Source organism: Mustela nivalis, assembly GCF_964662115.1.
Source record: "Mustela nivalis genome assembly, chromosome: 1".
Classification (NCBI taxonomy): Eukaryota; Metazoa; Chordata; class Mammalia; order Carnivora; family Mustelidae; genus Mustela; species Mustela nivalis.
Window position 1 is genome coordinate 109,185,770 of NC_139020.1, and position 27,827 is coordinate 109,213,596.

At 39.1% G+C, this 27,827-nt stretch overlaps 1 protein-coding gene and 1 long non-coding RNA gene across 8 annotated transcripts in view; one reads left to right on the top strand and one right to left on the bottom strand.

Annotated features, from left to right (window-relative positions):
- Positions 1-23,121, top strand: part of TP63 (tumor protein p63) — a gene marked incomplete at its 3' end in the record, with an annotated part of 138,848 nt that extends 115,727 nt beyond the window's left edge. For 4 of the 7 annotated variants that reach the window (XM_082694825.1, XM_082694826.1, XM_082694827.1 and 1 more), the window contains 4 exons: positions 13,175-13,332; positions 15,566-15,710; positions 17,014-17,107; positions 20,059-23,121. In XM_082694825.1, the coding sequence (XP_082550951.1) occupies positions 13,175-13,332; positions 15,566-15,710; positions 17,014-17,107; positions 20,059-20,355 (694 nt within the window). Of the gene's footprint in view, positions 1-5,943; positions 7,395-13,174; positions 13,333-15,565; positions 15,715-17,013; positions 17,108-20,058 lie in introns of those variants that run through there. The other 3 variants (XM_082694830.1, XM_082694831.1, XM_082694829.1) reach the window with 2 other exon arrangements.
- LOC309846172 overlaps positions 19,684-27,827 on the bottom strand; it is a 45,970-nt gene continuing 37,826 nt past the window's right edge. The window contains exons 2-3 of the long non-coding RNA XR_014301760.1: positions 24,490-24,665; positions 19,684-19,819 (exon numbers count right to left, since the gene is read on the bottom strand). This is a non-coding gene — a long non-coding RNA (uncharacterized lncRNA). The remainder of the gene's footprint in view (positions 19,820-24,489; positions 24,666-27,827) is intronic.

Below are 27,827 nucleotides of genomic sequence, written 5' to 3' on the forward strand. Positions count from 1 at the left end.
GACAGTAGAACACCACAGGTGACTCCTTTGGAGTTTCAACAACCTTCTGGGTTTCTTTGCATAGCTTGGAGAAGGTTCCACCTAGCTTCTAAAATTGAAGCTAAAACGTTTCAGGTGAATTACAAAGAGACTAACGCTAACACAGTTTGTTCCCTCTACCCCGCATCCATACACATCTATCCATAGGAGAATTTTGAGCATATGCTCTCCTCTAGTTGTGACGTGTATATTTAACAACATGTGTATTTAACAACATATAACCTTCCCTCATCCCAGTGGATTGTCCTGTACCTTGCCTGGGAGGCACACAATCCACTTTTGGGAAAACCATTGTAGACTGGGGATAGCACACAGGTTTAATTGGAAGTGACTCCTTGGAGTTCTCCATTGAGGGTTCTGAGACCTAGTGCATGCTCATGGGGAGACTGTCTGGATGCCAAATGGCAAAGTAGCATCTTCTTGTTCCATGTTGTCTTCCAGCAATATGTTTTTACATAAATTGGGCCAGATTTTGCAACCATATTATCTCTGTGCAATGTATATATGTTTATATGTTAATTTTTACCTCGACTCTTAGATCTTTGATGATATGAACTGTTTTATGATTAATCAGAACAGAATAGTTCTTATGGGAGAAAGGAAAGTTGTCAAATCAAGACTCTCTTGAGTCTTAACCCTTTTATGCTTAAGAATGATCATTTGTTGGCTTAAGGGTCTATACTGGAAATACTGGCAGAGTCTCTGTAGATAATGTAAAATGTATACATTTTGGGCCCATTTAAGTAATTTGGACATTCAACTCTACTCTTCAGACAAAAAGAAACGAAGCCAAAATCATCTTGCCTTTTACAGTAGAAATGTAAATGAACACTAAGTAATGGTTATTTTCTGATACGTTAATAGCTGCTATATAGAGAGATAGCTATGCAAAGTACAAGAAAGAGGGCTCCTCATCCTCTTTTTAATCAGCATAAATGCAGCCAAGGAATTGGACTGCATCTGTGAAACTCTAGAGGCATCCCCTGAGCACCTGCCGGCCCTAGGGTACTGGGTAGGCAGCTGAGAGGTAGAAAAGAAGTTTGCTCTCCCTTAAAGGACTTCAGGCTCATTGAACATTTAAGACCTCATTTGCCTGGAAGGGATCTCACCATTTACTTTGAGCATGAAAGTTTTGCAAATCATAATTATAAGGTTTTACAGTAAGGTTGAGTGGGAAGTTTAATCAGAAGGTTTCTTGGGGACACAAAGTATTCCAAAGGAGAATGAGAACGTGGGGTTGCAGACAGAATTCCCAATGCAAGTCCTATATATTCTTTAGGATATCAGAAGGAAATATATGCTAATATATTCAAGTGTAAAACTTATTTAGTTCTTTGTAAAATCTTGCAGCAGGGATCAAAGAAACAGACCAGTAATATCATTTACAGACCAAGAGAGGCTAAGTGCCTCTCTCTTAAGAGGGAAATATGCATGTGATGGTATTAAGAAACACTCCCCAAATGCCTCTAGTTCACTCTGGAAATGTCTGGCTCAGCCACAATGACCTCAGAAGGATTACATAGCCACATATCATGCTGAACTAGTTACTCTGTGAAAGTCTTCCCTGTCTTTTTTCCAGCTAACAGGAGAAGTACTGTCAGACCAAATTGATACTTATTAAATGATGTGGCTTAGAAAATCTGACCATTTAGCACAGGGGTTGGCAAAATGTTTTTTCTGTGAAACACCAGTAGTAAACATCTTTGATTTTCGGGTCCATATGTTCTCTTGTAACTTGCTACCTAGTTCTGCCTCTTGGCACAAAAGCAACCACAGTGTGTAAATGAATGAGAGTGGCTGGTGCTTTTTATGGACACTGCAACTTTAATTCCATATCATTTTCGTATCATGAAAGAATTCTTCTTTTGAATTTTCACACTTTTAAAAACATCAGTGCTGTTCTTAGCCTGTGGGCCAGGTTTAGCTCATTCACTGTAGTTTGCCAGTTTTTGTTCTAGGTAGATGGGTGGATTTTCCTTCACGGCCTCTGAAGGCTTTGATTTATTTTCAAAGATATATTTATTTTTTGGAAAGAGGAGAGGGAGGGGTAGAAGGAGGGGGAGGGAAACTGAATCAGACATAGGGCTTAATCTCAAGACCTTGAGATCCTGACTACCTCAACTGAAACCAAGAGTTAGGCACTTACGACTGTGTCATCCAGGCACTGCATGGCTTAGCTTTTTTTTTTTTTTTTTAAATAGGAATATTTGGAAGCTAATACGTATATCCTAAAATAGAGAGGCATGGAGATGTTTTAGGAAAGCACACAGTGATTTATAAAATGGTATTTCTATATCTAACAAAACGACAGCCTTTAACAGAGATCTCTTTTTTCTGAGAAAGTTAGGCATGTCCATCCAGACACCAAGTATGGTTAAAGGTGAAATCGTATCATCACCTAAGACTGCTATGGTTGAGTTGATTCATGTAACAAATTTTTACTGGAGACCTGTTATGGGTGAATTCCTAACCAGACCACATTTTGAATCTTAAGAAAGCTCTGGAAATTCGTTCCGCTCTGTTTAAATTAATAGGACAATTTGAAACAATTCCTCTAGATCACACAATAAAATGAATGGTTTCATGTCATAGTTTTTGAGATTTTTAAGCAGGAAGACCCACTGTAGTCATCGGGGACGTGGGCAATTTGTGTTTGTTGACATGAGATACATAACCCTGTGTTCGCAGGGGATGAGTTATCCAGGGCTCAGTCTGAGTGGCTGACACTGCTCTGAAGGGCAATTATTTTGGATAGCAGTCTATTTCATCAAAGAAGAAAATGCATATTAAAATTGTTATTTTAAAAAGCCTGAGAGATATTAGAAACATATTGTCCCTTTTTTGCAAGTGTAGCTACAGATAAATAGTGAGGGAACAGAACTTCATGGGTCCCTGGAGTATCCATTTAAAAGCAACATTGCATGTTTTCAAGTTGTTACCTCCCAGTATACAAGAGCTAACTTCAGTGTGATGACTTGTGCATAGAAATGTGACAGACTGCAAAAGGAAATCTTTGCAAAATACAGACATTTGTTCTGATTTTGCCTTTGTTACATTTATACGGGACTCCAAAGATTGATAGATGTCTATATAAATTCTCCAGTTGCTATGTTCTTCCCGAGTTTTATTCTCCCTCCCCCCACTCTTATTTTCATGCAAATCTCGAAGAAAGAGCATGAATGACTAGACAAAGAAAAATGGAAATCTGATTCCCTGACAATCATTTGAAAATAATAAATCAGGTTGGAAAATGCCTATAATAGCCTGTGATTTCCTTTCCAAAAATATAGACCAATTTTATGCTGGTAAGGGATCAATTTTGTGTTTCTCTTTTTAGTAGCAGAAAAATTAGTGGGAAGGAAATATACAGTTTCTACTAAGCAGCAATAAAATATTTTCAGTTGAATTACTTCTTTTAGTTTCTCACTGTGTGTTTTCTCTCTGCTTGCTTTTCATTTATGCATCATTTTCCTTTTTCAAAAATCCCTTCAGTTACCTTCATGATCATAGGCTTTATGGAGGTTAAATTTTACACTGAATTCTATGAATCAAATTGTTACAGATATGACTAGGCTTTATACCATTTACAAAGAAGTTTGATTTTAGTTGATTTGTTCACATGGGAATAAACATCTGAAGTTATGTTTATGGAAGCCAGAATCTAATGGGAGACAAACTGGATCCATTCTTGACACTAGACTGCTTACCTTCACTCTTTCAAGGGAAAGTAACTCTTAAGACAGCTTTGGAGAAGCTGCTTGAGACCTTTAGAATAATCTTTTGATGTGTGCACTTTGGACCAATAGTATTGCTTTTTCATTTTTTCCTATAGTTTATCCTCCTCCTTGGCTTCCACTCTGATCTTAGGCCAACATCATTTTGTGAAAATTCTACTTAGCCGAACTCTTGTTTTCCCCTGGAAAATTATTTTTAGTTTCTACCGATGGATTTATTTTAATCATAATACAAATATGTGACATCCCGAGGAGTGCTTAGGGTTTCATTCTCCTTGAGATATCTTGATGATTATAGATAATCAGTAATGGAGGTCAGAGAGGGAGCGTAGTGGGATCTTCAAGGTCATAGTTTTAATCTCATACCACAGCTGGGGAAGCTGAGGCCCAGTGAACTACACCTTTGATTTCATGGCCAGTTTATAATAACACGAAGATGAGAATCAGATTTAGAAGCTCTTTGCAATGTTTCTTCAACTTCATTAGTTAAGAAAGTTATAACAATAACACTAAAGCAAGCGTCTTTGCCCACTTTTAGGTCTCTGCATCACTTGGCATTTATCCTTGTGGTTTCAATATGAAGTTTTACCTCTTTAAGCTCATTTGGCTATAACTTTCTTCAAGAATATTGATAATTTTTCCTCAGCTTGCACATCTGCGGGGGAAGCAAGCAGTATTTTCAGCATTATCAATGGAGGAAAGAGCAGAATACATACATCTCTACCTCATCATTAGGTGTGGTTTAGATCGTATTTCTAGGTTTGATTTAGAAATCCTTCACATGTCCAGGGTATTTGTTTGAAATTGCCAGTTCCGTAGGTAAAAACAGGTGGATCTTGACAGTTTCACTTGGTTCAACCTTACAGGTCGAGGACCTGCACACTTTTTGCAGTTTACACAGTGCTACTTTCTGAATTTCACAGCTACGTTACAAAGTTGTCAGAGCAGAGATTTATTAGCTATGATTTAGTAATGAGGAAAAAAACTGAGAGTAATTAAATTCAGATAGATTAAGTCACTTTTCTAAGTTCTCACGTCTCCTTGCACCACTAATCTCAGTTCTAGGTCTCAAAGTTTGAACCCCTGTGGTCCATATACTCTTACCATAACAAGAACATGATTTCTGCATGTTGTCTCACTGAGCCCTTGCTCCAAGAGAAGCCCCAAAGTGTACTGTCCAAACAAGAAGTCAAAACTATGGCTCTTTAGATTGCTTCCCTGCTAATTTACATGCTGGCACATTCTTCAAGATGATCTCGATTCTTGCTGGTGAGGTTGGTTTCCTGAATTCCAGCCCTAAGCAAGTAAAAATGGCTTTGTTGCTTTGCAAGGAGTAACTGAATGTGACTCCAAAGCCATCTGGGAAAGAATTCCCCAGCAGTTCACGGGGTTGCACAATCTTCAGCAAAATGAGAAGGTTTGTTCCTGGCATCCTTGTGGCATAATTGATTTCTTAATTATGTAAAAGTTGCTTTCATGAGTTTGATATGTGTGTTTGAAGGCCAAGTTTGTGACTGAAAGGATTAAGATATTTATCCATCTCAATCTGGGCACCTACAAAATGCTCATTAATAGTTCTTCACAAATGCATGACGATGCAGCCCCCAGACTGATAAGATCATATTTCTTCATGCTTCGTAGGTAGGCCAGACAGGAGCAATAATGAGCTATCATAATTGGGCCGATGACATTTTACCAAAGATTAAAATGAGTTCTTGTCTCTGCGTTCTCTTTTTTTTTAAATTTGTCCAGTCTGGTGTGCCAAGCGGTGTACTAAGCACCATGACGTACCCTGACACAGTAGTCCTCAAATGAATCACTTGTGGAACTTGTTAAAAATATGTATACCTGGGCCCCAACCTGGCCTTTGAGGAATCTAGAAACTTTTATTTTAATTTTTATTTTATTTTATTTTTAAGTTACACAGGTGATTCTGATAGTGCTGATTAATTACCATGGCTTTCTCTCATTTCTGCCTAAAAATCTTGAGAAGTCCTCTCTGAGAAATTTTAGAGGAGGATGATGAGGAAAGAGTAGAAATAGCTTCCCAGGCATTCTGTCCTGTCTCACTGTGATCATGAAGGTAGGAGGGTGTTTCTGTGTTCAGTTGATGTGAATTTATGAAGTCTGAAGCCTTCACCTCTTCTTTTTCTCTGGTTCCTCTCTGCAGTCTCCTTTCAGCCTGCTTCAGGAATGAGCTTGTGGAGCCCCGGAGAGAAACCCCGAAACAGTCTGACGTCTTCTTTAGACATTCCAGCCCTCCAAACCGATCAGTGTACCCATAGAGCCCCATATCTGTATTTGGAGCGTGTGTTTCTTGTGTTCCCGTGTACGTGTGTGCACGTGCATGCGTGGGTGTGCATGTGCGTGTGTGTTTGTGTGTGTCCAGCCCTTGTAAGCAGGACTTGAAGACACGTTGGCTCAGAGACCTAACTGCTCAAAGGCACATAGCCACTAGTAAGAAAATCTTCTGAAGGGACTCAAAACTTAAAGAAAGGATGTTTCCTGCAGATTCTGCATCTTTAGATCTAGCACTGGGCAGTCAGGAGCCCCCACGTTTGTCTGTGAGCTTTTGTGTTGTTCTTAGAAGGGAGGGGGATCAGATTGGAAAGAGGGGCATTAAGATGTGTATTGGAACCCTTTTCTGTTACCCTCTGTTGTGTTTTTGAAACTCTTAAAGAAACTTTTGAGCAGGTCTCAAACTTAAGATGTCTTTTTAAGAAAAGGAGAAAAAAGTTGTTCTTGTCTGTGCATAAGAAAATTGTAGGCGACTGAGAGCCTCAGTCAGGCCTTTTTAATGCTGGTCATGCAATATTATTGCAAATAATAACACACTAAGGTGTCAAGTGTACTGCTGGACAGAGAGGTTATAATTACTACAAGTAGCCAATGGGGGGTGTTCTTTTCTTCTTCTTGAGAATTTGCAGTATCAGTCTCCTCCCCTCATGTGTAGATAGAAAGTTCATAAACACTGTCAGATCCTACTAGAGTCACCTTGTTGGTATCTGATATGATAGTCCTCCTTGCTCACAGAAATCCTTGAGCCCCATATCCAAAGCGGTTGTCCTAGACCCCAAGGCAAACGAACTTAATTTTGTCATTTTAATAGGAGGGTAAAACCACTCCAGTAATATCGTTCTGGGCAGTTCTAGATCAAAATGGAGTTCAAAGTCTTCTCCACAAGATCTCTGACTAATTTGTTTATTGAAGCCCCTATCTCTCAGCCCCACCACAGAACTGGCCATATGGCTAGCTCTGTTTACACCCTTTTGTTCAGGACACTTACGTTTTATTTAAGTGATGTCCACACAAACACATGTTCAAATCAACACTCCTGGTCTGAAACTTAAAAAGATAGAAAGGGTGGCTGACTTTCTTTTTCTTTCTTTCTTTTCTTTTTTTCTCAAAGAGTTTAAAGAACCTATTTCTTTCCATTTTAAAAACGTATTTTAAAATGATGGTATGAAGACTACAAATTTTACAAATCTTCCCCCACGTCTCCCCACACCAGATCACCAGCCCTTTATTCTGTGTTATCACAGCAATGATTTCTTGTTTTTGAGGCTGTTGCTTTATGGATGTGTGATTTTAATTTTCAATAAACTTTTGCATCTTGGTTCATCTTGCGGTTTTTCTTTTCTGTCTCTCTCTTTTTTTTTTTTTTTAATTCCTTAAATAATGATACTTTCATTTGCGTTTGTGAAGTACTATGTGGAAGTCTAAAGAACAAGAATACTGAACAGTCACACTGGTTCTCTCTCCATTTCTGTCAGTATTTGGTGTTTTTACTGTATTGAGATCATCAGTCCTAGAAATACATTTCAATGCCAACACCAACTAGAAATATATTTTGGCTCTGTGGGTGTTTCATTTCATCATAAGGAACCAGGCAGATAGTATCATTTGCCTACTTCTCTGAATAAGACTCAAGCTACATCTTCAGTTGCTAAACTTAAATAAAACCCAAGTTTATTAAATAATTTGTCTTCTGTGACATAGGCCTTGGCAAATATTCATCCAGGAATATGTAATGGAAACTGCTGTCCAATTTTTTTAATTATACCAAGTTTCTATCTTTGAGTAATTGTTTTTAAAATCTTCAGAAACAATTGTTTCTGCATAAAAATAATGAATAGAATAGCTTGAAAAATGCTTAAGAAAAAAACATTTTTATGTTTGACATAAAAACATGTTAATGAAATCAGATGAGCTCATTACATTAGCAAGGTGTTTTCAATTAATCTACTAACTCACTAAATTATTTTTAGAAAGTTTTTCTTTTTTAAAGATTTTATTTATTTATTTATTTGTCAGAGAGAACACAAGCAGGCTTAGTGGCAGGCAGAGGCCAAGGGAGAAGCAGGCTCTCTGCTAAGCAAGGAGCCCAATGTGGGACTCAATCCCAGAATCCTTGGAAAGTGACCAGAGCCAAAGGCAGCGGCTTAACCAATTGAGCCTCCCAGGTGCCCCTAATCTAGTAACTTTCTAATATCCTTTTAAGGGGTTCACAAATCCCTGAAAGGGTTAATGACTATGCTTCATTTTTTTTACATTTGCATTTCTTTCACAAGTTTTTTTTTTTTTAATCCCATCCTTATGTAAGTTTTTTTATGTGTTTAGAGTAACTTATATAAATTAATATCTTTGAAATAATGGAAAATATTCTGCAGTTACAGTTGTTTTGTTCTTAGAGGCAAGATTACCCAGCTAGAGAGTAAGGTTACAGGTAGGACAGTAGTGGGCAAACTTTCAAGGAGGAACACCTGCATTTCTGATGTTACATGGCTTTCCTCTTTTTGACCTTCTTCATATAGGGGGTATTTTGCTTTATCTGCAATATCTCTTTCCCCTTTCAGATTCTGCACTACAGAAACTGTTTGCTGAAATAGATTTACCCTGAGAGATCACCACATTCTACTAGAAAGTTACATTTTAACTAGCAATGAAAGATTTAAGACAAAAAAAGGAATCCTTTGATGGGATTGTAGGTATCACCAGCAAGATGGAGACGATGACTTTGAATTTGGATTCTCTGCCACATAGTCACTAGGCTTGGAATCAAGAAAACTGTTTTTTAAGCCTGGATAATTTAAAGGTCACTTACAGCTCTAAGATAATGAATTTTATTCACAGAAACCTGAGTCATTAAAGTTAAGAACTGGGACTTGACTTTTTCAGGATTTCTCCTCAGAACTAGAAATACATGAAATATGCACGTCTATAGCTCTGTTATGTTGGATTCCTAGAAAAATCTGGTACTCATCTAGAGAAAACTGCCTGAACTTACACCTGGTTGTTTTTCTGAGGATAGCTATGTTCTCACTTTTTTCAGTTTTGAGGCTGTGTGTTTGTGTATATGGTGGGGAGGAGGGGGGAGATAAGAAACCCATAGTGTCACAGATCCTGTTATCCTTAAATATTTTCTCCTCTTCAGAGTCCCCAGTAATCTTTGGGATTGTCTATTCAAGGACTATTACAGCATATGTGTAAAGGAAAAAAACAAAACAAAACAACAACAACCAAAAAACCCTTGTTCTTCAGGACCTTTAAATGGTCACAGTTTTATTCATCTTGATCCCTGAACGTTCTCTGTATTTCAGACATTGCATACTTAATTATAAACAGACTGCTCTGACCTTGTCCTTTTTGGCTTTAACTCTCTCTTCCATATTAAAGGAGAGGCATTCAGAATTTTTTACTTTTTTGCACTCTCTTATCCTCATTCATCCACTCAACCTAATTCCTGGATTTGTTCAAGTAAGAATAGTTGCTACTTCCTCCTGTTAATTCTTAAACTGATATCTCTCATCCCCATGACAGAACACTGGAGTATTAAAACATTTGGTCCAGGAGCGTAAGAGTAAAAAGAACCTATGTTTCTTGAGCACCTATAAGTCAAGGACATTGTCCAGGGTTCTTATGTAATCTAATTTAATCTTTTTTTGTTTTTAAAGGAACGTAGTATATATATATTTTTATTTTTTGTTATTTTAAGAAATCTATTATTTTTAAAATTGAAGTATAGTTCACATGCAATATTATATTAGTTTTAGGTGTACAGCATAGTGATTTGACGTTTTTATAACAATACAGGATGCTTACCATGATCTAAGTGTAGTTCACCATCTGTCACCACACAAAGTTATGACTATGTTATTGACTATATTTTCTGGGCTGTACTTTACATCTCTGTGATATTTATTTTATAACTGAAGTTGATACCTTTTAATCTTCACCTACTTAGCTCATCCCTTCAACGTTCCTCCCCTCTGGAAGTCACCAGTTTGTTCTCTGTTTTTATGATTCTATTTTTGCTTTGTTTTGTTTGTTCATTAATTTTAATTTTAGGTTCCACATATAAGTAAAATCATGCAATATTCATTTTTTTCTATCTGACTTATTTCACTCTAGATCCATTCATGTTGTCACAAATGGCAAGATCTCCTTTTTATGGCTTAGTAATATTCCACATATATATCACATCTTTAACCATTCACATATCAGAGGACACTTTGATTTTTTCCATATCATTTCCATATTACTTCATGTTAGTCTACACAACAACTCTTCTAGTATAATATCTGTTCTACAGATTAAGAAAATGAAACTCCAGAGATTTTGCATAATATCCAAAGTCAATTAGTTTATGTCAGACCAATTAATTTGTGTCAGTTAAAATCAAACCATCTAAACCTGGGTGCTTTGGTTGACTCCAAAATTCATGTTTCTTCTTTATTCATTTCTGGATTTGGGGCTAATTTCCTAAAATAGTTTAGGTTGCTCAAAATAAATGACCTAGTAAAATGGTAAAAAATAAATACCCACAAAAAAGAAATGGAGAAGGGAAGTGTGACAGGATTTGGAAGAAGGAATGTATTATAATAAAGCTCCAGGAAAATGCAAATCTCTTAAAAATATTTTTATTTTCCTAGTGGTGGACATTAGTGGTTCAAGTGATGCTTCCATTAACTTTTGCTTTGCCTTTGAGTGATTTGGGGGCATGAAAGAGATAGAGACCTCTTTAGGGTTACAGAGGACCAACCTGCCTCTGGAGTCTGCACAGTCCTCCATCTTAGGTACTTTGTTGTGGGCAGAGAGAAAAAGTACTTGTCAAAGCATCGCTTGGCCACCTTACCCTGAGCTTTTTTTATTTACTCTTTTACTCATTTACTCTTCCTTCAGACATGTATTTTGATATGGATTTGCAAGTATATCCAAAGTGCTGACTCTTAACACAAGGCTTCTACATAGGGATGGAGTGGATTTGATGACAGCTGGGGGAACTGCCTTTGCTATATCTTTTGCCCTTGCTCTACCTCGGTCCCCCACATTTCTCTTACCATTTCACCCATTTCTTGACTCTGTGACTTATTGCACACTACTGTCTAATTTCTGGCAAATTGCCACAGAATGAAAGAAAAAAACTCTCGGACTAGGAACCAGGAGACCTCTCAACTCATCATTCAGTAATATGGTCATCACTCAGTAATACACACCTTTATTCTTAGAACTTATGTTTACATATCTGTAAAATAGAATAATTTCCGCCCACCTCTGCCTTGCCAGACCGTGTTCTCCTCCACGGGAATGTGGCGGTCATTCAGTAAATGGATAAAGGAGAGCTTAGTAACCAGAAGTGTCTTACAGTTGGGAGGGCTTATTATATAAACACCTGTTTATACGACATGGACCTATAATTTTGAGTTCTTCAGAGGATCAAAAGAGAAAAGTCCGTGCTCTCTTACTTTAAAATCAGTAATTGTAAAATGCAGCTGAATTGTTAATGGTACATCAACTGTCATTCTTATTTATGCAAATGTATACAAGCATATTGTTTGAATTCCTCCAGCCGTGGCTCTTCAGAGACAAGGAATGGAGCCTTCCCCATTTTGTGTAATTATGCAGAATGCGGAGCAGCTGCCACAAAGGCCAAGTGTCGTCCCACAGTCGCACTCAAGTCCTAGAGCTCCCTTTTACTCGTCCTTCAGACATTATTACACCGTGTTTGTCTGGAACCTAGGTACATTTGTAGAGCCCTCAAAATTTTGTATTTTACATACTTATAATAAACTCAGAAAACTTTTTTTTTTTCCCTCTCTCTCTCCTCTAACATAAATATGTTATGCAGGGAGGAGAGAGACAGGCACAAAATAATGTCTTTTGTTTGAAGATTGTGAAAGGGAAGCATTTCTCACCATGGGTTAGAAATAGGCTCAAGCCCAATCTTCATTCTGTGGTCACAGTAATTACTCATTGCCAATGCTGTATAGTCTATAAAGTTCTTCCTCCCCTTCTCCTTTCCAGTTCTCTCCATAACCTGACAAGGTAGGTTGGATTATTATCCCCAAGTGTCTACTACACTATGAGCTTCACACACATGGGACTAGTTTTTGCCAGTTTCTCTACCTGTATCATCCAACTCAAGTAAGTGTATATGTGTTCAGTTTATATAGTTTTATAGTGAGAAAAAAAATGCAAGGGTGTTTCGTGGCCCACACAGGACCCATGGTTTCTAATATATTCTAGAGGGAGCCTTAAACTTCGATCTTCTGATGCTATATCCTGTTGCAATTATAGTAGATAGCACCAGTTCTATACTCAGAACAAAAGTGACGAACAGTATGTAATAACATGCCTAGTATAACAAACCAATCCCAGTAAGTTTTCAAATCGAAATTATGCTAAATGGAATTGTTTGTTTTCCTTTGTCTCCCAGGAGACGTATCAAAAGTCAACAGGGCTCCAGGCTTCTCCCGTGTAGAGAGGCTATGGGTAACCCCAGGGGTTCTCTCATGGCCCATGAACTTCTGTGCTGAGAAAGCAGTGTTCCATGTTGGGGCTTCTGCATGACAGCAGGCTATGCTGATAAATTCCCCCATTTGACTGGCTTTGCACTTATTTTCTGCGTATCCCAAATGGCCCAGGAAGCTGCCCATGAAGATGCTCAGCTGCTTTGAAATTGGCACCTTCATGCCTTTTGTAAGCCTGTGGGTCTTCACAGGGTTCTTCTCCCTCATTGATTTCCAAGCTTGTTTGACTTGTAGGGCAAGACTGGGTAAAGGGATGGAGAAAAAATAACATGGAGGCCAAAATAAGATGCAATTATTTTCTCCCTCACAAAAGAGATTCTTTAGGAGGATGTTCAACTCTATACTCTATACATTCAGGAAAAATATGATTTGATGATTGCCTTGCAATCCTTCCCTAGTTAAAAAAAAAAAAAAAAAAAAAAAAAAGTTCTCCGATAGAAACACAAATAACTTCTTGTCACAGGTCCTAGAGGAATATTTTTACAAGTGTATAGCTCAAGGTCACGTTTTAATCTGAGACCTGTTGGATATGACTAGTCCTGCCTCTCTAATGTCACATGCTCACCGTCATTCTCATGTTTGTGTTCCTAGGACCTCGATGCAGTCTCAGTCTACATACGGTAACAGCTCCCCACCCCTGAACAAAATGAACAGCATGAACAAGCTGCCTTCCGTGAGCCAGCTTATCAACCCTCAGCAGCGCAACGCCCTCACCCCTACAACCATTCCTGACGGCATGGGAGCCAACAGTAAGAGTTTCTCCCTTTAGCTGCACCTTAGGGGTCAATGGGGTTAGTGTAGGGGAAGACTCTGCTCTAGGATGGGGGAGAGGCTTGCTCCTAAACTAAGGAGAGGCACAGCAGGACAGAACACATCACAGTTTCATGGCTTGAGTTTCTTACAGTGAACTTTTTGTCACTTTGGAAGTGTATAGTTCATTACAAAGCACAGTGGTAGAGATACAAGAGGTTGTTCCTTCAGTAGGGTAAAGGACCTCTGTGATAACAATCCACTTCCTGTCAACCTGGTTGGGGCCCACCTCCTACCTCCTTTGAGAAAGCAAAAAGGAGATCTATCCACCATGTGAGAAGTAACATGGTGTGATAGACTTAAATTCCAGAGAAATAGATTGTGGCGTCTGGACTCCATAGCAGTATTAGCTGTGCAACTGTGGGCAAACGCCTCTCTGGTCTAAAATGCTGTTTCCATTCATAAAATTATCACTCTGTACATTTAACTTCTTATGGTTCTGTGCCCCGATGACCTTGGCCTTCTCAGCTTGTGTACTTCATCTTGTGTACAGTCATTGAGGAAATGGCATAGATAAGGGAGTCTCCCATTTACTTATTCATGCAAAGACTAAGTCTAATTGTAAGAGATAACATGAGAATCAGGTGTCCAAATGGATGATGATTGCTATATAGCATTGCTGTAAATAGAATTATTCACTAGAACTAAATCCAGCGGAGTGAGTTCCCAAACTAGAGAACACCAGAAGGAGGATAAAATGGAGAAGGATGTCTCCTACCCTCAGGTATGCAGAAGCCCAAACACTGCATTTGTATCCTGCAATGCCCCTCAGACAACAATGCCTCCATCTTGTCCTTTGAAATCCTTTATTATTCTGATCAAGCCTTTCAATGTGCTTTTCAGTATTGCCTTAAAGAGACTAGGGTTTTTTGTTGTTTTTTTTTTTTGTTTTGTTTTGTTTCCATTTTGTTTTGTTTTAAGAAGTTAAGGGAAGCTAGGATTGTGACTCTCTATGATCTGATGGCAAACATTCAGATTTAAATGAGATAGAGTGTATGAGGTATTGTTGCCTGGTCTGGCAACAAATACTTTAGAGCCAGATTGATCTCTCATTTAGGATGCATTCATCCTAAGGCTCAAATCCTCTCCCCTTGATAGGTCTGCTGCTTTGACAGTAAAAGGAAAAAGCACCATGTATATTTTACCTCATTTTCTTCCTTGTGATATTGTAGAGTCCTTTTGTTCCTTCAGGTTTATAAAAGCTATAGTTTGCCTACTTTTTCTCATTTATACTTCACACTTTTTCTTTAATGTCATTGACAAAGTCAGAGGGAAAACTGATGAGATATGATAAGCCCATGCTCCTTAGCTGCCCAGTTAGTGGCAGAGGCCTCTCCTTTTTGGTATATTTTATTCAATAAAAAAAAACAAAGAAAACCAAATTGCATTAATCTTTTTGTAGATATGTTCCTTTGTTCTTTTTTTGACCTGACGACAAAATTTGCTTCATAAATATTATCAGTATTAACCTTTTCTTCTCTATAGGTGAATGTTTCCAGTTTGTAATTGAGTTTAAAAAAGAGAAAACAAAACAATTGGGGTTGCTGGTATCTCTGAATACAATCCAGAAATGGACCCTAAGAAAGAGCTGGAATCTTTAATTTCATCCTTCCTTATTAGGCTTATGGCTCCCAAATATTGCAGTAAATCCTCCTATCCCTAGACAAATATTCCAGAGGTCACTGTCTCATTCACAGTTCTCTGCATTTGTTCACTGCTCATCAGTTTACTGAGCATGTGATTGAAGCCAGGCACTGTGCTAGGGTTTGTAGGGATTGAGATATGTACAGGGTCTAATCTCCAAGCTTGAGGCATTAGCCTAATGAGAGAGACAGAAGTATAACCCACGAAAGACAGATGCAAAGAGGAATATGTTAGCATCAGGAGTAATGAGCATTTAGAGCATTAGAAGTAGGGAAAGAGGTGGGGGGAGATGATTCTAAGGGAACATGTGAAGGTCGAAAAGCGTGCATCTAGTTCGGAGTTTGGTGACTGTTCTGTTCTGTTGGATGATATGTAGGGTGCCCGAAGGGGTGCAGTGAGAGAGAGAAGGCTGGCTAGGAAGGCTGGTGAATTCAGCCCTAGGTAACATTAAACCAGGCAAGATGGACCACTGGGAAGCAGGTACTGATGACGGCAGTAACCCTCTCTGTTCCTCCTGCTTCTGTTCAGTTCCTATGATGGGCACCCACATGCCAATGGCTGGAGACATGAATGGACTCAGCCCCACCCAGGCCCTCCCTCCCCCACTCTCCATGCCATCCACCTCCCACTGCACTCCCCCACCTCCGTACCCCACAGATTGCAGCCTTGTCAGGTGAGTCCACAGCATGTGCCCCTGGGGGCCTGTCCTAAGCAACTCTGGGTGGCGGAGGGTGGACAGTCTCAGAGTTCATGACACAGCTGGTAGAAAAAAAAAGGGAAGGAAGCAGCCCTTCCTCTGGTGGCAGTTCAACACTGTTACCTCTGATCTGTGGAGTGGTCAGCAGTGTTGCATCAAGGAAAAGCACAATGATCTGCATGGGAAAAAGTGAAAATGTGAGTTGATAGGCATATCATTTTTCATGCCTGTTTCCCCCCATCTTCACTTACACCCCCCCAAACTTTTACACGGTCAGTTGGGGCCTTCAAATTGGTGCTCAGGGCTGGGGTTCCCAGAAGGGCAGTAAACTTGCTATCTCGCTCCCTTTCCCGTTCTCCAGGACTCATAGCTCTCAGCCACCACGGCCTCGTTATGTCAGAGGGGGATGTGCATTAAAAAGTTTGAATGTATGCAAAAACGACAGAGACTTGCAAGAACTCGATGGTCACTGCTGCTTTGCCATAGGCAGAGAACGCACGTTCTAGGCAAGAGCACACAGATAACCAGAAGAAAGCAAAGCATAAAGCCTCAAAGGCAAGAGTGGGTGCCACGTCTCCTGCCTAGCACGCATTGCCTGCCCCTGCTTCATGTGCAGAATGATCCTCTCATTTGGCTGCTGGAATAATGGGCGTTGGTCCCCCTGTGACTGATGCAACAGTACCAAACAGCGTCAGCCAGACGGATGGCAAAGTGCACAGCTTGTGCCACCCAACCTGTGGTTCGGTGATGGTGGCCTCACCCATCTGAGGCCAGCACACTAAAGGAGGGGTCTGTATTCTGAGCAGGACATAAATGAGAAAGCAGTAATGACATCAGGGTATAGTGGCCTCCAGTTTTTCTTAGCCACATGCATTGTTCTCAAAAACCCACTGATACAAAGCAATTCTAGCAGAGATGCTCTCTCAGAAGTGAAGAGGCAGGAGGCAAGAGCGCTGGGAACCTGACCCCTGGACTCCTTCCTTTCACCCCCTGCAATGGCTCCTAAGGCACTTACCCATGTAGAGTGCCAAGAATTCCACCAATGGCTGCTCTGCAGGAATCCTCGGAGTTGATTTTAATTTCTATAGACCTAAAGTTCAAGTCACTATCTATCCCCAAACCTCAAATCCAAGGCCCACACGGATTGATTTCATCCCCCCTAGTCTCTCCTGTAGGGCATCCCAGGGCAAAATGTTGGGTTTTCCTTTACCTCGCCAATGCAGTTGGGGTGAACTTTCTTTTTCTGTTTCCTCCTTCCTCTTCCCTCCTCCCTCTGCAGTTTCTTAGCGAGGTTGGGCTGTTCATCATGTCTGGACTATTTCACGACCCAGGGGCTGACCACCATCTATCAGATTGAGCATTACTCCATGGATGTAAGTAACTGTTAGACATTTCGCTTGAGTTTTATTTCTTCCTTTCTTCCCTCTGGTGACATCCACCTGGTAGTTCAGTTCCCCCTGGTTTTAACACTGGTTTTTAGCATGCCCTCAGTCCTCAATTTCAGTGGAAACCATTACCAGATTAGAAAGACTCCCAGGTCTCCGCCTACATACCTGAGAAGGATAGCAATCAGTCTTCCTCAGCTCATCAGCTCAGCCAACAGTTGTCTGTTGCACACAAATTCTATTCAGAGTGGGAAAGAGGAGATCTAATTCCTGCCTCCATGAAATTTACAATCTCTGAAGAACTCCAAGAATTTTCTAGATGTTCTCATTAATCAGTATGAGACTCCAAAGAAACTAGCAGGAAGCAGGTGATATTATTCTCACTTTAAAACATGGAGAGGTGACAGTACAATCATTTGCATCATGAGATGATGACAGAACCAGGAATAGAGCCCTGAGATGGAAGCTTCTGGTCTTTAACTCTATTTACTGGCTTCTTCTACCTTTCCTTAAAGTCAGACTTTAAGGAGGAGTCAGCTATTTCTCTGTTAGAACTATGTGTTCATTCGTTTTCAATTCTATCAGAATAAGGTCAAGCCATCCCTGATCACTGGCAAAAATCACTGATCATGGTTCAGGTCCCATCCATACTTTTTATAAGAATGAGAACCTGGGGTTATCACTTTGCCTTTCTGAGCCTCAGTTTATCAAATGGGGTTCAAAAGCCCTTCCTTCTGGCTTTGATGTCCCTTGTCTTTTGGAGCAAGCTGGATAGAAGGGGACTTTTTCTTCCTTCCTACACTGCTTCTTTAACTGCTCACATGGGAGCTTGTGTTGTTCTGGTTTGCAGCAATCTGATTCTCTTCTTAGGCTGCCCTTCATGCTTCTCTCTTTGGGGTTTACTGTCCTCTTTTCCAGCTTCCAGAGGGCCTTTTGAACTGGTGGAAGAAGATACTGTCTGCCTCTGCTGCTGCTTCTCTAGTTGGGATCTCTTCTTTCCCCTCCTTGAGCACCGATGCTAGAGATGCCCCTGCAGCATGAGAATCCCCCAGCCCTATGATGATGAGACTATGCCTTACCGCCCTTCGGCCCACCCCTCATCCCCGCCCCATAAATCACCCTGGCTGCTATTCTCTGATGGAATGAATTAAGTGGAAACTGTAATGCAAGCTTTAGGAGTAAGTTTTGACAAGTTTCATGTCATTTTACAATAACGTCCATCCGTTGAGGGAAAGAGAGCTGCCCTGTGCCTGACAGCCCTATGTGATAAAAACAGGGAATATGTCCTTTCTTACATTGTAAAAATGATGCCTTCTACTTGCTGACTGTCCCCACTGGGGAGTGTGTCAGGAGGCTCCTCCCTGCATCCCTCTCATCTGCATCTGTAGATGTCCTCCACAAGTCTTTCTCTGCTGCTATTGGCTAGGTTTCATGTCAATGTCTGGGGCCCAGCTTCCTCACCTGTCAGTTCTGAGTTCTGATCTCTCCAGAGAATCACACAGCTTGATGGGGGATAGTGTACAGCGTTCTGGACTTACTGAGAATTTCTGAAGCATAAAGACTTACACTTCCGTATTTATGTGTGGGTTGCCTTTTTATATCCTTCTGCTAGACTGGGAAATCGGAGGACCCATACTGCAGGTGTCCAAAAGGGGAAGTAACTGGGAGGCTCTCTAAGTTCTGCAACCTGTCCTCAGCTTCTCCCATCTCATAACTGGAAATAGAAACCCTTTTCCAGCTCGTCTCTCAACCCCTGTCTGAGTTGCTTGGAATCTCTTCCTGGAAAAAGAATATGGTTCATTTGGGAAGTTGTCCTGAGTATCCCCTCTAAGATGCCAGGATGGGTTCATAAAAATTTAATATAGTAATTATGCAAATGGTTAAGCTTTAGGTAGTGTGCTTCATAACTTCCAAAATACTTTCACATCCATATTTACACCTGAACCAATACTGTGTGTTGACCTAAAATAGGAATTCTGTGCCATTTTACTAAGGAAGAACCTGAGGTGAATAGGGGGAAAGTGACTTGAGGAAGGTCTAGAGCCAGTCAGTGACAGTATAAGAACCTCTGTCAAGAGCTTCGTACTCCAAGCACAGTGTTCTTTCTACCCACCACACTGCTCCATAAAAGAGTACACCATCACTGAAGCCAGTTAATGAAGGGATTGTGTGATAAGTGTGAGAGATGTCACTGCAGTTAGTTAAGAAAGAGCATGCTCGTAATGCCTTCCACTCACATTCATAGAACATGGGCACATATTCTGCATTTGGATACCCTGATTTATCCAAACACCAAGTGACCTTCTGGCCATTAGGGCAGTTTTAGGTTCAGAGGCTGTCCTGAGTCCCCAGTTCATTTACTTAATTGGGTAACTTTAGATTTGCCAACCTCTCTGACCTTCCGCTTTTCGACCTATAAAACAGGTATAAGAGTACCTACCACTAATCTGAGCATTAAATGAGATCACGAATGTAAAATAATTAGTTCAGTGCCTGGCATGTAGAAAGTGTTCGTTACCTGTTAGCAATCTTTTCTTCTCATCAACTCACTTGAGCAGTAGTGATGATCCATTAATCTCTCTCTTCTAGGGATGAGAGCCAGGTAGATTTAAGAGTTGGAAGGTACCTTTATCTTCTGTTTTTGTTGCAGGATATTTGCCGTCTGATCTAACTACTATCCCTCTTTTACCAGCAAAGAAACTGAGACCAGGAGAGAATAAGTGAAGTGTTATCCACAAGCAGAAATGGCACCTCAAGGCTGTACCTTTTGCTTAGTTACATATAATGCCAAAGGTTATCTGAGAACTAATCCTATTTTGTAGAGAGCAGTAAATTCACATGGGTTAAATCAGAACACTGGGAATGACAAAATGATGTGGACTAAATGTCAATTTGTCTCTTTCTCCTAATTCTCCCTGATACCCTTCCTTATTTCATAGGATTTGGCAAGTCTAAAAATCCCTGAACAGTTCCGACATGCCATCTGGAAGGGCATCCTGGACCACCGGCAGCTCCACGACTTCTCCTCCCCTCCCCACCTCCTGCGGACCCCGAGTGGTGCCTCTACCGTCAGCGTGGGCTCCAGTGAGACCCGGGGCGAGCGCGTTATTGACGCTGTGCGCTTCACCCTGCGCCAGACCATCTCCTTCCCACCCCGTGACGAGTGGAATGACTTCAACTTTGACATGGATGCTCGTCGCAACAAACAACAGCGCATCAAAGAGGAGGGGGAGTGAGCACTACCATATGAACTCCTCCCATGCTCTCCCTGTCTGTCTGTCTGTCTGCCTCCCTACAAGGCACTAGTGCTTGACCTTCAACGTGTCCTCCCTAGCTCCTCTCCTTCCTCTTCTCAGTTTGGCTTCTCAAGGGAAGAAGAAGTAAGAGGTTATCTTTGATCCAATGTCCTACCTGGTACCTGATTCTGATTCTGGCTTTAAGCCTTCAAATCTATTGCTTGCAGAACTGAAGTTATCGTGGCTAGGTGGAAGTGAGCAAAAGAGCAGTGGGTATCTCCTTAAGCTGCAAAGATTTCTCATTGACTTTTATAAAGCATTTTCACCCTTATAGTCTAAGACTATATATATAAATATATAAATATACAGTATATATTTTTGGGTGGGGGGCATGGAGTATTGTTTAAATGTAATTTAAAGGAAAGGAAATTGAGTTGCACTTATCAGCTTATTTTTTTAATTTACTGGTTCGGAGGGCTTATCTATGCCCCTCTTTCAAGGGGTATCATGTATGGTAATAGGTATCGAGACATTGATAGTACATATGAATGACAGAAATGTCCTTTCAGTTCTTCTGATGCGAAGCAATTGCCACATCAAAGCTTTGGATGGATCCAGTTGTTTTTACCATTGCATAATGTGTGTATGAGAAAGTCTTCTTATGTACATGGTTCTCTGTGTTGGTGCACCTTATGTCGCTGACATTGCTACTAGTGGTGGCTGTTCACTCTGGGGTTATTTAGTCCAGTTAGAAGAAAAAGCCCATGTTCTCACTATCACACCCTAGAAGAAAGGAAATATCTTCTCTTGCTTTGGGTTGGGTGTGGAGAATGTGGGTCATGGCTAAAATTCTTAAAAGTTCCCTGGCAGCTAGTTCAAAAACATCAAGTATCATGTTATCTGGGTATATCAACAACCCCCTTTCATTCATCTAATACCAGATGCCTTATCTTTTGGTTTGTATTTGGAAAATATTTGTGGCTAAGTTTCAGTCCTGGACTTAGTCAATGATACATTTGCTTGTTAGAACTGAAATTGTAGTGTCTATTCAGAATATCCAGGAAAAACAGGAATCATACAGAAATAGCGAATCTCCATTAAGCAGTGAGAGACATCAGGGAGTCATGAATTGAAATTCTTAAAAGAGCTTTTGAAACATAGCTAATATTATTTGGTATATGTTTCTTCTGAAAACTCTTCTATTGTATAAAATTCTGCATGTAGAGGCTGGTTTATCATTTTCTCTTCAAATTTTAAAACAGGAGTAGTGATCTGGAAAATCTAAAATGATGAGATCAGTGTTCCTGTGGCATCAGTTGGATCGCCCTATCACTTTTCATTCTTGATCAATAGGAGTTTGACTTTGTTGGAAAATAACTGTGAGAATTCAATTTCCCGTCCATTTCTCTCCCGGACTGTCACAGACATAAAATGTCCCCACAGATCAGGGGATAAGCCAGTGGAGGTGTTGTTGGAACCACATAAACAGATGGTTGTCTTCAGACTTTGGGAAAATGTGTAAATGATAATATTCCTGTAGATCTTTCAGAAAGATGCTTTTTCTTCCAAACTCTAAAACAAATATTTTGTACATAGGCTAATGAGCTCTAAAATCCTTCTGTGCATTCTGATAAAGAGCTGTGATTGCACATAAGCTTCAACTGTCGTTTTAAAGTGCAAAAGAACTAATGTTGCTCAAAGTATAATGTGTGAGTTTCACCAGGAAAGTGTATATATGTTTTGTGTGTGAAATTGCATACTTTGTCTCTCAATTTTTATTGTCTTCTTGGGCTAGCAGGTTTTCCAGAACCACAGTTGAAACTTTATTTTTTATTATTATTATTGTTTTTATATTTTCATGGAAACATCATTTAGTAAGACTACAAATGTCAAACAAAGAAAACAAAAATACCATTACTGTAAGATAGGGGGAAGGGAATGTTGTTTTTTATTATTATTTTTATTTTGTACGTTCAAGAAAGTGAGTCCTTGATTTCAAAGTTTTATTGTGCTTAAATGGTAAAGGGCAAACTGTTAATTTGTGCAGTAAGTATGCAGCTTGGCTTGGAAAACCTACCGAGGGGAAGAGTAAAAGAGGTATATTGTCAATGCTCAGAGGGCAGATAGCTTCCCCCACTGTCCTGAGTGTCTGAACGAACCTAGGACCTCCTCTGAGCTATTTCGGCACTGTTCAGGTAGCATCAGGGACTCAGAAATTCCTGTACTGTATTGTACGTGTTTGGCACTAGCCAAGGCTAGGCACAATGGCTGGCCTCATGTCTTGGTGGCAGCTAGGATACAGAGTGAATGAGTATTCAGGACCGACAAGTGGAATTGGACTTAGTGGAGATCTTGGCAGAGTGGGAGGTGTTCAGCTCAATGCAGTCTGCTGAAGAGTGGATGGGATTTTGTTTGGAAGTGATGAGAAGCAGAACTTTCTTCATTAAATCCATTTGTCTTTTGTTTTCTTGATATCCTCCTAAAGTACATTATGTGGGATGTTGAATGTTAAAGGTTGAATTTTTTTATTATTTTTATAATTGTACAAAAGTTAAATGTCAAATGTTTTATATGCTTTATTAATGTTTTGAAAGTTTCTTTCTTATAGATGTGATACTTTTTTTTTTTTTTTTTTAAATCTTCTGTTGCTTGTCTTTGGTATTTTGTGTAGTGGGCTTTTGGTGAGCCAGAGGCAAATCCCCAAGTCACTTATGTTTGCCAGGACATGCAATAAAATTAAAAAATAAATAAAAATGCATTGAGAAATGGTGTTGATGGGATGTGTGTGTGTGTCTGTCTGTCTGTCTTCTGTCTGTCTATCCATCCGTCCGTCCTATTTTTATCATTGAGGAAGAAGAAGAGGCACTGAAAGAAGCATTAGAGTTTCAAATATTGATGTTTCTTATCTCAGACCAAGTGATCATTATTTTCTTATTTTAACCAATCTATAAGGAAGGAAAGACTAGGAAGCTGTCCTCCTTTATTACATGGGATACTCCCAGATGTAACACTTTATTTCATTGAAAGCAGAACGAAATTGCTTTGGAACAGGGACTACACTACTGATATTCCTAATGTCTGTTCAGGGACTTTCCCATGGCAATGACTTAGCAGTGGGGGTGGGGGAGGGATGCCGATTACCTTATTATATGTGGAAATAGCACTGCAGATGGTGGGCTCTGGGTATGTTCCCCTTTAAACTCAGTGTTACTCTCACCTTTCAATTACATACATTTATTCAGCCAATAAAATACTATCAAAATGGCTTAATGATTTTTACTAAAGAAATGAAAAAGTTTGTTCTTTTATGAGCTAACATGAGATGACATGAAAACAGCTTAATACCTTGGAGTTATAAATAACTTGACAGAATAGCATTGTATATAATATATAGTACTTAAATATTAATGTGTTTACCTGTTTATAGGACTATAGACTCACATTACAAATATATACATTCTCACATGCAAAGCAGGTTCAGCTTAAATTAGAGGCACCAAAAGTTTCAGAATTCTTATTCCTTACATTTTATAAGTAGACAGATGCTGAAGGTAAAGTAAATGGAGTAAATTTTCATGCACAAGAGTTACTATACTGTCTCATGTCATTTTAGAAAAACACGATGGTCAAGTTCTGGTTCCCAACATTAAATGGCAAAAAGTCCACTTGCTGAATAATTAATTGTTATAGTGATCAGGCAAGTTTTTGCATAGACATAAATTTTCAACTCTTGGATCATTCCCAAGAGTGTGGTTGGGGGATTGCATGGTAAGAATATGTTTAGTTTTATAAGAAACTGTCAAATGGTTTTCTAAAGTGGCCGTGCCATGTTGCCTTCCCATCAGCAATGAATGGGACTTCCTCTTGCTTCATATCCTCACCAGCTTTGGTGTTGTTAGTGTTCTGGACTTTGACCACTCTAAAAGGGATACAGTGGTATTTCCTTGTTTTAATATGCATTTTTCTGATGACATATATGGAGCATTTTTTCATAAGTTTTTTTCCTTCTGTATATCTCCTTCAGTGAGATGTCTGTTAAACTCTTTGCCCCCCCCTCTTTTTTCAGTTTTATGTTCCCTTATTGTTGTTTTAAAAATTCCAAAACAACTTTTAAAAAACAATAACATAGCATACCTGCATGGCTCAGTGATTTAAGCATCTGCCTTTGGCTCAGGTCATGATCCCAGGGTCCCAGGATTGAGTTTCACATCGTGCTCCTTGCTCAGTGGGAAGTCTGTGTCTTCTTTTGCCTGGTTTTCCCTCTACCTGTTCTGCCTGCTGCTCTCCCTGCTTGTGCGTGCTCTCGCTCTCTGAAAAATAGTTAGATAAATAAAATATTTAAAAAAAAACAATAAAATGTATGTCTTACAATTACCACAGGGTCTGTTAGACCCTCTATAAATCTAAAATGCAATTTGAAAATGTAGTGATTTTACCTTTCCATATCTTGAGACATTTTCTCTCTTTACCATTGTTGAAATTACTTTATTCATACTTCTCAATTCTAATGAACCAAAAAATCAAAAGACTAAAATTTTTTAAAACGGAAGAATGGTGGCATTGTCCAAAGCAGGGTTAATACAGTAGCCACTCACCACATGTGACTCTGATCATTTGAAATATGGCTATTTAAAACTGAGATATGCTTTAAGGGCAAACTACATATTAGATTTCAGAGGCTTAGAATAAAAATAAAGAATATAAAATAGTTCCATATAATTTTTTATGTTGATTCTATGTTAAAAGGTAATACTACAGATTAAGTAAAATATATTATTAGAATTAATTTTATCAGTTTCCTTTTATATTTTATGTGCCCACTAGACAATGTAAAGTATTATACAAATGACTTTCATTACAGTTCCATAGGACAACTGGCCTAGAACAATGATGTAGTGAGAAATCTAGAAGAGTGGCAAGATGAATCTACTGTTGTACAATTATCTAGTTTTTACACTATGTTGCCCAAGACTACTGCATCATCTTTTAAGGAGGTATAAATGTCTTCGCAATCTTTATCTTTGGAGTCCACTTTTAGAGTGTCATAAGAATACCCATTTTTTTTTCATTTTCTCCCCATAATGGCAAGAAATTGACAGAGGAAGAGGTTTTAAAATTGTTAAATCGGAAAATGAACATGAAGAGAGAGTGCCACCTTGGACCGTAATGAAGATAGTGAAACAGATTGTGTATGTTCAATCTCAGACTGAGTTTTCATATGATGATCTCCTAGATGAATTTTCTCAAACAAAAGGCTAAACGGTTGAGCAATAATATGGTTCTAGAGACACAAAGGATAAGTGGTATTCATATAGTTAATTTTCAGTCAGGAAAATTTTACCATGTGAAACTTGGGAACAAGAACTTGACCATCCTATCTTTCTAAAATGAAATGAAACAGTATTCTTTAATAATTCCTGTGCACTGAAATCTACCCCAGATGCTTCACAAGTGGACTAATGCTGAAGGCAGGTGTGTATCAGAGGTAATAAGGAAAAAAAAAAGGATGATGTAAAAACACAACTCATCAATTTGGTCATTCCAATTGGGGTTTGTAAATGTAAAAATAAAAACATTTTGCAATTCTGGAGGAAACAACATGGTCATCCTCTTTTCCTCAAAATCATAAGCCATCAAACGTTCCAAAATTTTTTCAAGTATTACATTTTGGTGATGCAAATGCAAGATGAACAATCAGAAGCAATAATAAGCTAGAACATATCAGAGATGTATTTGAAATCAGTTATTTACAGGATGGGTATGTTCCAGAAGGCATGATAGTTCATGAGAAGTTAATTGCACTCAGACGCTATTTCTCATATTGGGTATATGTACCACTAAAATCATGAAAACAAAATTTTAGGTTTACTAAAATTCTTACTAAAATTTCTGATGAAGTTTTTATTCTGCCTTTGATTTTTGTATTTCATTCACAAAATAACTAAAATATTTTCAAAGAATTAAACCCATATGATCATGGACAGTGACTTTTTTTTTTCCTGCTATGATGTTATTCAAATCACTTCCTTGATGTTAATAGTTAAAGAATACAAAAGACCTAATGTCAATTAAGCATTCTTGAATTATCTAAAAATTGCATTGGACGTCTGAGTCCCAAGGACCATATTTCTGCTTCTGGATTATCTAAGAAGATAACCCAGGAACCCTAGTTGGCAAACAAGGCACTCCTGGTAGCAAAATAAAGGATGGAATAAAGGGTTGTACGTGAGTGATGGGTGCACAATGGAGCCTTCCTGACCCAGAGGAAAACACCCGTCATCTTGGATTTGAGCACCCACAGACTGGCATTCTCCCTTCAATGATTTTTCTCTTTCATATCCTATAGTTCTCTTACTAGATAAACTAGAACATAGGACACTTCCAGCCATAAGCCCAGTTTCCAGCATCCTCTTTGTACCCATAAAAGTCGTAGTGTCCATTATTATTTTTCTGAACTTGATTGGCATCGTCTTTTTTCTTGGTGCTTCAGGCTTATGCCAAAAATGATTAGGCAGACATATAGATTTTCATGGAAATACAAAGAGAGTGGAAAGAACATCTCACTGAAAGAAGTCTGGTGACTGGGGCCAGATACTTAACCTTCTGTACCTCAGTTTCAGCATCTGTAATCTGAGGGGTGTGAACCCCTAACATGTAAGTATTTCAGTAATATCCTTTAAAAGAGAGCTGAAGGATGTCATAAAAACAACTCTGCTGAAGCAGATATGAGGTTATACCTTTAAGACAAATTACAGCCTCAAACTTAAAAAAAAAAAAGATACATATTTTTAGATAAGAATAGTTCATTAGTTTAAAGTATAGTTTTTAAAGCCAATGTTGGGTGTGCACTTGAAATTTATGAGATTTGTAATTCCGCATACTGATCCTGAATTTATGCGCCAAGTGGATGACAAGTACTGACAGGTAGATTTCTCCTTTGCAATTCTGATCAGAATTCTAGGCCTAGGACCTTGGAGGTATAATATTTTGTAATTCGAGCAAAAGTTACATGCTCAGGGTCAAGAGACAGGAAGAGATTTCTAGTAAAGAAAGCTTTGCATAGGGAACAGCAGAAAGTATATTAAGAATTTTATGGCACTTTAACTCCTCTGACATTTGTTCCATAATACAGGGGGATACCACAATTTTGTCAGTAAAAGGAATTATAATGATTTGCAATAATGATTTTATATTTCTAAACTCTGGGTGCTACCTTTTATAAGATGATCATTCTGCCCTACTGTTTTTCAGCTGGGTCCACATCAAACTGTATCTAATTTTTCTTCAACTAACCAATACCTTCGTCAAAGTTAGAGAAAGCACTTGAAAGCACTCCCAATTCCCCGGGGTTCAGAGAAGCCTGGATTTTAACTGAGAGTGAAAAGAGAAAGAACACAAAGATCAACCCATTGTCAGATTCCGGGCTGTGAAACAAATGGGAAATCTGCTGTGTCATTTCTCAGGGCTTCCTG